At 46.6% G+C, this 9883-nt stretch overlaps 1 protein-coding gene across 1 annotated transcript; it reads left to right on the forward strand.

Moving 5' to 3' along the window:
- The first annotated feature begins 350 nt into the window (after window positions 1–350).
- On the forward strand, window positions 351–9252 carry LOC132008754 (zinc finger protein 77-like). The gene is made up of 3 exons (XM_059387318.1): window positions 351–492; window positions 6112–6292; window positions 6704–9252. The coding sequence occupies exons 1-3, from the start codon at window positions 351–353 to the stop codon at window positions 7980–7982; spliced, it is 1602 nt and encodes a 533-aa protein (XP_059243301.1). The 3' UTR covers window positions 7983–9252.
- The last annotated feature ends 631 nt before the right edge of the window (window positions 9253–9883 follow it).

Consider the following 9883-nt stretch of genomic DNA (forward strand, 5'->3'; position numbering starts at 1 on the left):
GCAGTAACCGTCCTTGAGCAAGTCAAAGATGTGCCGTCCAGTTTCAGTGTGGTCTGAACGAGTATTTCACTTTTCATTCTTTCGCATACAACTGTGCTCAGATCTGCTCATTTTCAGTACAAATAGCCTATATTGGGGTGTATGTACGTCTGTATGAGCTGCCGTCGTCGCCCTCTGCTTTGGGGTCCCAGCCCTTCCCATCACTGAGGGCAGTGCCGTGGATGTGTTTGCGTGTTGTCACTTCCCGCATGGGTGTGACTTGGGTCCTAGGGTGGGATGCGGTTCCCCGTGTGTCGCCCCCACATCCTCCCTCACACACGGGTGAGGAGGGAGCGCTGCTACAACAGAACATGTGGATGTTCCAGGACGCGGTGGTCTTTGAGGATGTGGCTGTGAACTTCTCCCGGGAAGAGTGGGCTTTGCTGGATCATGGTCAGAGGCAGCTCTACAGAGATGTGATGCTGGAGACCTGCAGGAACCTGGCCTCCCTGGGTAAGCATGGCTCCGCCCTGTCTCTAGAGTTGTAGGGAACGAGTTTTTCTTAGAAGTGTCTGATCTTCCTTGTGCCGAGGAATGGGAATATGCCGGAGGAGAGACAGACGTGGTCCAAGCCTTCTTGGAAACTACGGAGGGTCACATACCTTTTGGTGAAAACAGAGTTTCATGTGTTAAATCGACTCTTCTTTAATCTTGATCCAAGTCTGAGACTCCCTGCTTTTCTAAACGCGAATGTGGTCTCCAGGGTCCCGTTAGGGCAGGGAGAGTACTTTTCACTCCTATGAAAGTTACATGGGGGTTGCTATCTGTCAGGCTCGGTGACGTCACTCCAGTTAAACCCTCCCTTAATGAGAGGGAAGATGCCAGAGTAGGGGAATCCCGAGCTCACTAGCTCTGCTGGACATACTGAGGCAAGAACTGCTTGTGTTCTGACTCAGTCTCAAAATGATCTGAAGGCCGCCAGAACAGATCTTTTGCAGCTAGTCCCTGTGAGAAATCCTCATGGGAGAGGGTAGGTGTGGCAGAGATGTGGTTGGAAACCCAGCCCCAGTGCGGCTACGTGGAAAACTGGATGGGCACTCCCAGGTAGATAGAAGCAAGGAAATGAGTCCCTACACCAGGCTTCTTGGCCCTGGGGACCACAGTGCAAAGACCAGGGCCTGGGACACCTGCCTTCGAAAATCAGTGGGTCTTAAGTTTGGGAGCTAAACCATCAGTGGGGCGATGGGACTGTTCCTTGAGAACGTCCAGAGATCAAAGGGGAGCCCTATGGACTACCTTTGCCCCTTTACACCTTTCCTGCCTCTTTCTCTTTTTAGTCCTTTGGCTGGCCCATGCAGGAAGGATGGAGGACTATAGACAACCGACAGAGAGCACACTCTTACAGTTGGCTCAGGACGGAGCACAGACCTGCATGTTGAAATGTCCCTGCGTTATGTGTGAAGATTCATTGCCTAATTTTAGGGCACACACTGGAGGCCCAGAGAGCCGTCTAGGGACTGACATGTTGACGGGTGTCATTTGTCTTGCAGCCTGTCCCCCGGATAGCCAGCTGTATCTGGGAGCCAGTTCTGACTGGTCACATGTGCATTGCTTATACTGGTTCCCCCCACTCGGCACTGGTTCCCACTCACTCACCCCATCTAACCCACCTGTCCTGGAGGAACCCATCCAAAGTAGCTCCTGTCCAGCCACCCTTGGTGGCAGCCTCCCTTGGGACTGATGTCTTCCCCATTGGGACTCCTGTCCTGCCACCCCTGTCAGGCAACCCCAAGTGTGATGGCCGCCTCTCCAGCATGATTCCTGTCCCGTGATCGAAGGAGATAACCACAGCGACCAGGGAGCCTGTATTGTCCACATTCAGGCCTTTGGTCCCTTGGCCTCTCAGCTGCCGACTGCTGCCCACCTCTGCGCCCACAGCAGTCACCACGCATTGTTGCACACAGACATATTGAGGGTGACCCCCATCCATCAGTGCCCCAGCAAGGCTACAGCAGGACTTCTCAGCCAGCCATGCAGGGGTGCGAACCCCACACAGTGTGCATGTAGCAGCTGGGTCTCAGCCGTGACAGGCGGCCACACAGGGCCCACAGCAGAACACTCCTGGAGCACCTGGTCCTGGTGGCCGGAGTATGCTATGGTGGAGGGCACTGTAGCATGTCTTCTGGAAAGGCCACTACTCTGAGGACCGGGAGATGTAGCTGACTGACTTAATACGTGCCAGCACAGGGAGAAGACAGAGGAATTTGTTGCAAAGAAAATAACAGGATAAAAGCACTGAAAATGACCTAAATTATAGAGAGCTAAGTCATCTACCAGATAGAAGAATTCAAGGTAGTGGTCATGTAGATACCGCCCAGGCTTGAGAGAAGAGTGGCTAGACACGGTGAGAACTACAACAAGGAGATAGAAAATATAAACAAGAACCAATCACAGCTAAGAAACCCCCTAACTGATATGAGGAATACCCTAGGGGGATCCATAGCACATTGGAGGACGCCCAGCAGCTCCCCGTGATCTGGAAGGTGAGGGAACGTAGGAAGCAACCAAGCCGAACAGCAGAATTACAGTAATGGTGAGAAATGAGTAACTGACGTATTAAGTTCAGGGACCTGTTGAGCACAGCAGTGATGAGAACATTTGCATCATGGGGGTCTACGGAGGAGAACAGAAGAAAGAGCAGAAACTTCTTTGAAGAAACTGTGGGTGAGGAGTTCTCAGATCTGGGCATGGAACAGATACTCAAGTCTGGGAAGTTGAGCAGGGCCAAATGGGAAGAACAAAAGGAGGTGCACACCCACATTTACAATAAAATGGAGAAAAAAGGAAATATGAAGAGATTATCTGAAACCAGCTGGAGAAACTCTCAACTACAAGGGAAACGCCATAAGGCTGTTAGCTGATTATTCAGGAGAAGTCCCAGGGCCAGTAGGAAGTGGCTCAGAGCTTCTGGCTCAGGTCGGCTCTCTGCTCAGAGTGTAGTCAACTCCTTTTTCCTCTGTCCCTCACCCAGCTGCTGCTCTCTGGTGCTCTCTCTCCCATTCTCTCTCAAATAAGTAAATCTTAAATAAAACAAAACCAAACAAAAAACATTTAACAAACTAGGAAGAAGTACATGCTTCTCAGTAATTACTTTCAATGTAGACAGACTAGACGCTCCAATCAAAAGACATACATTGACTGAATGATAAAAAAAAAATGAACCCTGTGTCGTCTGCCTAAAAGTGAGACACAATATGAACTGAAAGTCAAGTGGACTAAAATAGATTCTCCACGCAAATAGAAGAGGGGTAAAAGGTAGAGCTAGAGTACTTACATGAGATACAGTAGAGGTCACAACGAAGACTGTGACAAGACAGAGACTGCCATGACATGATGATAGACAGATTAGACACGAGCAGTTGGACAGTTGAATATAATGGGAACCAATGGGAACGCTTAAATATAGAAAGCAAATATTAGGAGAAATAGAGGCAGAAAGTGACGATAGTAAATAATTGTAGGAGGATTTAACACTCCACTAACGTGCCGGCATAGAACGCCCAGACTGAAAATCAGTAAAGAGTGGATTCCAGTGACATCGCACCAGGTGGACATAGTGAACTTTCCATTCCAAATGGCAGAATTCATGTTCTTTTCAAGGACACACAGAACATTCTCCAGGATAGTTTGTGTGTTAGACCACAAAACGAGTCTCAGTAAATTTATGAAGACTGTGATCCTATGAGGCATGTTTTTGAAGAATGGCAGCACGAAATTACAAGTCAATAATAAGAACAGGAAGCAGCTTGGGATGCCTGGCTGGCTCAGTTGGTGAAAGGTCTGCCTCCCACGTGGGTCACGGTCCCATGCTCAGTGGGGAGCCTGCTTCTTCCTCTGCCTGTGGCTTCCCCTGCTTGTGCCCCCTCTCTACTCACTCTGACAGATAAATTTAAAAAATGTTTATCAGGGGTGCCTGGTTGGCTCAGTGGGTTGAAGCCTCTGCCTTCGGCTCAGGTCATGATCCCGGGGTCCTGAGATCAAGTCCCACGTGGGGCTCACTGTTCAGCGGTGAGCCTGCTTCCTCCCTCTCACTCTGCCTGCCTTTCTGTCTACTTGTGATCTCTCTCTGTCAAATAAATAAATAAAATCTTTTAACAAAAATCTTTACCAAAAAAATAAAAATAAGCAAATACATGTTGAGGCCAAACAGCATGCTACTTATACCAGTGGGTCAACAGAGAAGGTCAGGGAGGAATCACAAAATACTTGGAGCCAAAGAACAATGAGTGGATGATGGAACATCTTTGTCCCGAGCAGCACAAGCTGGTAAGAGAGATGTGGACTGGGTGCCTGGGGGGATCAGTGGGTTAAACCTTTGCCTTCAGCTCAGGTTATGGTCTCAGGGTCCTGGGATCAAGTCCCACATCAGGCTCTCTGGTCAGTGGGGAGCCTGCTTCCCCCTTTCTCCTTGCCTGCCTCTCTGCTTGTGATCTCTCTCTCTCTCTGTCAAATAAATAAAATCTTTAAAAGAAAATAATCAGGGAAGTCAAAATCGAATCAGCAGTGACATACCACCTTATGGCAGCCAGGTTGGCTGTATAAGGACAAGGATAATAGGACAACAAGTGCTGGTGAGAATGTGGTGAAAAGGAAACTCATCTTTGCTGGTGGGAAGGTAAATTGGTGCAGCCCACATGGAAAGCAGTACGGAGTTTCTACAGAACACCACAGAAGGACCGTATCGTCCAATTCTGCTTCTGGGCATTTACCCACACCAAAAACACTGACGTTCATCGTAGCGTTACTTGCAGTACTCAAGATACGGAAGGGACCCGCACATCCGTCAGTGGGAGAACTGGATAATGAACATGTGGAAAACGCATATAAGGGACGATTGCCCCGCCATGGAAGAAGGATGACGTCTTCCCGTTTGTGAATATGTGGATGGAACTAGCGGGTTTTCTTCCACGTAAATAAGTCAGAGAGACAAACACCATATTTTACTTGTATGTGGAATCTAAATAACAAAGTGAATGAACAAATAACAGGAAGTAGAAACAGACTTAAAACTATCAAGAAGAAATTGGTGTTTGTGCCACTGGAGGGTACGGAGGGAGAGGAGAAATAGATGAAGGGGATTGAGTGGTCCAGAGCGGCACTTACCGAAGGTGCGAATGAATGGAGGAGGGCACTGTTGCGTGGGGCACTGGGTGTGGGGTAGAAACAGGGAATGTTGGAACACAGACACACACAAAACTAAATGTGGGAATGGAAAGTACAGCAGAGGGAATACAGTCACAATATTGTATTAGTTTTCCATAGTGACAGATTTTAATTACACTTAATGTGTCAAGAATTTTGTGATGCGGATGATTGTTGAAACACCGTGTTGGGACCTGACCATAAAATGAGTGGTCACTATGCTTCCAGCAAGAAGAAGAAAAAGTCCACACTTAACCATCAGCAATGAACTCGAAGAATAAAGAGCCCATCTTCCAGACTGCTTGTGGCCCTTCAAATCCTACCCCCTGCTGGGCTGTTCAAGGGGAACTCTTGGCAGCCACACCCACGTCCGACCTCCCAGTGGCAGCTGGGGCAGTGCAGGCAGGCTCCCCCGATGGCCTCGGTGCCTTCAGAACGGTCCAGCAGCCCTCCGTCGGAGAAGGGAGAAGGGAACGGCATTTGTGCATGTCCGTTAGAAACGGGACTCCGTCCTTGTGCTGAGAAGGGTGATTTTGTCATTCCCCTGGCCTCCTGTCAGACATTTCATCCATCCTTGCCCACGGGGCAAGCCTTTCTGTGTTCCTTTGTAGAAGTAGGGTGTGAAGCTATGTATTTTGCCCAGTTCCTTTCTACTTTTCTGATAATACTTCCCTCCACATTAGTCGCCATGGATTTTGAAGTATTTCTGAGTAAACAGGCTGCCCTACATAGACTTTTCCTCTTACTGCCAAAGTCCCAAATCACTAGGGTCCTGAGGATTTTTCTTTGGTTACTTGTCTATTCTTCCTGATGAACCTCGTTTCCATTTCGGGATCAGTGTATGACTAGAAATCAACTTATGGCCTGTTTTCTTACCTTCAAACATCAGGTCATTCCCCCAAAATTGAATTTTGCTCCTAATTTTTGCAGTGGATACAAGTCAGAATAAAAGGAGTGCATCAAGGCCTCAGCGGAATGTTCTGCAGAATGAGCTCCCCAGTGAAGGCAAGACCATCTTATTTGCAAGAAATTATTCGTGTTCTGTTTTTGGAGCAAACTGGAAATTTCCTAATGGTGAAAATCAGACCCAAACCGAGGAAAGGTGTTTGAGGTAAGTCACACTCATACAGAAGAAGGAGGGGCTCAGGGCAGACAGTGAGAGTAACTTGAGATCATAGCATCGCTGAGAGCACACCTCAGTAATGGTATGATCCAAACTTTCACATGAAATAGTTTTAATGAATGCATTCTAGATACTGAACATCTGAAAACTAATTCAGTTGGAAATAATGGTGAGAAAACCAACATCTGAGAAACCTAGAGTGTTCTGACAGTATTTCAGTCTTCAGCCAGTACATTAAGCTTGTTTCACTGTTACCATGGCGATAGTGCCACAAACAGCCATTCACTGAAGACGGCCATTATGTAGTCAAGTAGTCATTAATATGGATCAGTAGATAATTAATAAAGAGATCAGTTAAAATGATTATTCCATAACAGTGTGCCTTCCCATTTTGAGCAGAGGTCATTTGGTGGAGCGGGTCTGTGAAAGCAGTGAAGATAATCGACGTAGAGAAACCAGAAGGCAGATGACAAGTCTTACCGTGCGTGAGGATCGTCCTAGTGGAGACAAGTCCTGTTGCTACGCCAAGTGTAGAGAAGCCTTCACAGATGGTTCTTTCCCTGAGAATCCACAAAGATCCTACCCTGGACACAAACCTAGTCCCCGTGAGGAACGTGGGTCGGCCTGCAGCTGTGTCTCGAGCGCCAGCCCTCACGTGGACCCAGGCCTTGGAGAGAAACCTTATGAACCTCAGGACACTGGGGGAGCTTTGAAGAGAGACTTGAAGAGTCGCGGTAGTAAAAAATCTTTAGAGTGCAAGAAATGTGGAAAAACTTTCACTTGCAGGGCGGCTTTTCGGGGTCATGTGAAGGATCACTGTGGACAGAGAGTGTATGCGTGTGACGTGTGTGGGAAAGTCTTCACGTATCAGTCTTACCTTACACGTCACATGATTACTCACACTGGGGAGAGACCCTATGAATGTGTAGAGTGTGGGAAAACTTTCCAGAAGTGTGGACATTTTAATCGTCACATGGCCACCCACAGTACCGTGAAACCCTATGAATGTAACCGGTGTGGCAGATCCTTCCGGGATAACGCAGACCTGCGAATCCATATGAGGACGCACACTGGGGAAAGACCCTATGAATGTCAGCAGTGTGGGAAGGCCTTCAGATATATGGGAAATCTGCGGGAACATATGCCAACACACACAGGTGAGAGACGGTATGAATGTCAGCAGTGTGGGGTGGCCTTCAAGTATAACTCAGGCCTGCGAGAACACATGCGGAAGCACACTGGAGAGAGACCCTATAAGTGTCAGCACTGTGAAAGAACCTTCATTCGTCACTACACACTTGTAGTACATACTGCGAGAAGGCACACTGAGGGTGGGCACTTGGAATGTAAGGAGTGTGGTGAAAATTTCAGAAAGCATCGACCTTTTGAACATCACATGGCCACACACGATATCCTGAAACCCTATGAATGTAAGGAGTGTGGCTCAGCCTTCAGGCGCCACAGAGACCTACAGGTACATACGAGGACACACACTGGGGAAAGACCCTTCAAATGTGAGCTGTGTGGGAAAGCCTTTAAGTCTCCTGCAAACCTTCGAGCACATATGAGGACACACACTGGTGAAAGCCCTTGCAAGTGTGAGCAGTGTGGGAAAACCTTCTCGACTCCTGGAAACCTGCGAGCTCATATGAGGACACACAGTGGAGAACGACCTTGAAAATGTCAGCAGTGTGGGAAAGTCTTCACCTCTCCTGGAAACCTACAAGTGTCACCGCTGTGGCAAAGCCTTCAGGAGTCCATTGTGCCTAGAAGCACACACGTGGACACAGGGGAGAGACCTCGTAAGCACAGAGAGTGGGAAAGCTTTCAGTCGGCCTCAGTGTTTTCAAGATCATTTGAAAACGCACAACACAGTTAAATCCTATGAATGCAAGGAGTGTGGGAAAGCATACAAGTTTCCCTCATCCCTTCGAGGGCATATGAAGACACACACTGGGGAGAGAACTTCACCGGTCACTACTCCCTTCAGGAACATGTGAGGAATCACAGTGGACAGTGACCTTTTGTGAATCTACGGTCTCTGGTAAGACATTCCAGTATCACACAGAACTGCAAGTATCTGTGATGACACTCACTAGACGGGAATTGTGTGAATGTCCACGCTGTGGGAAAGCCTTCAGGTGCCCCTCTAATCTTCGGGGATGCTTGTGAGAGCACAGTGATGTGAAATCCTGTGAAGTTAAGAACCATGGAAAACCTTCCAGTATTTCCTCAATCTGGGACCACAGACACTAAGGGAAAGCATTTAATCTCCCTAAAATCATTTTTTAAATGAGAGCCAATATACTGGAGACAAACCCGAATGGACACAGTTTGGGGAACACTTCCCGTACAGAACGTCATGTATTTTGTTCGTGACAGTTGTGGCAGGACAGAAATCATTTCATTGTTACAAAAATGGCTTTGTTTTTTTTTGGTTTTTTTTTTGTTTTTTTTTTTTGCAAGTGCCTCTTCCATGATAGAGATGTGAAGTGTCTTAATTTCTAGTTCCTGTTGCTGATACGAACACTAATGGTGGTGAGTGACCTTTCTCCTCTACATCTGTACGACATACATTTTGTTGTGTCAGACTTGAAGTAATCACCTGGTTATGTAAAACACATTTTTTTTTCCTCCCATTACAATGTCTTTTAGACTCAGGTTGATAAGAATGTGTTTGTGGGAGGGGTGTGTATGTGTACAACTTTATATAATTTTAGAAAAAAGAAAAAGAAAAAAACTTGAAGTTCATATTCCAAAACTTTCCCAATCTGTGATCATCACATGAGACTTTTTGATTGTTGAAAGTTCTTTTCTGTTTTCTATTGCTAATAGTGGAATTTCCTGACTCTGAATCACCTCTGTATTTTCAGTCTTCATTATTGAAACATATTTTCACCTAAATTTTCTCCTTTTATTGAGGAGAAATAAAAATTATTGTTAAATTTTTTGTGTTGTTTTTATCTCTTCTGAGAGTTATTTTTGGTGTCTTTGGTTTATTTTGTTCCAATATGACTTGGAGGAATGTGCTTTTTGACCAATGATCAGGATTGCTTGTTTTTTTTTTTTCCCCGCCACTAGTGATGGTGGTGGGAATATCTGTGAAGTGCTTTCTTCTTAACCTCAGAGCCAGTCTGGTGTGCACAGTGCCAGTAATAGCAGCCAGAACTCCTGCCAAAATACAGCATAACATACATTTTAGGCATGGGAGCCTCTTCGTTTTATTGACATTGGATGTAACAACATTTCATGATTTCCATAATATTCCACAGTCCTGAAGTACCCCAGTTGCATACCAATTGGACTAGTGTTTGTGCTTTTACCCTTGGCAAAAAGAGAGAGTGTAACGCACCCTGTTGTGTTGGATATCAAACGGAATAGTATTACTGTCTCAGACCTTCAAAAGAATTTGCAGGGTGCTTGGACGACTAGGTCAGTGGATCGTGGAACTCTGAGTCTTGCCATTGTGGTTTAGAGCCCCACATTGTGTGTAGAGATCATGTAAAATAAGTAGTCATCAAATAACATCTTACAAAGAGAAAGGATTCCCAGAAGCACACCCGAGATAATGTTTACTAC

This window comes from Mustela nigripes, unplaced genomic scaffold, assembly GCF_022355385.1.
Source record: "Mustela nigripes isolate SB6536 unplaced genomic scaffold, MUSNIG.SB6536 HiC_scaffold_891, whole genome shotgun sequence".
Lineage (NCBI taxonomy): Eukaryota > Metazoa > Chordata > Mammalia > Carnivora > Mustelidae > Mustela > Mustela nigripes.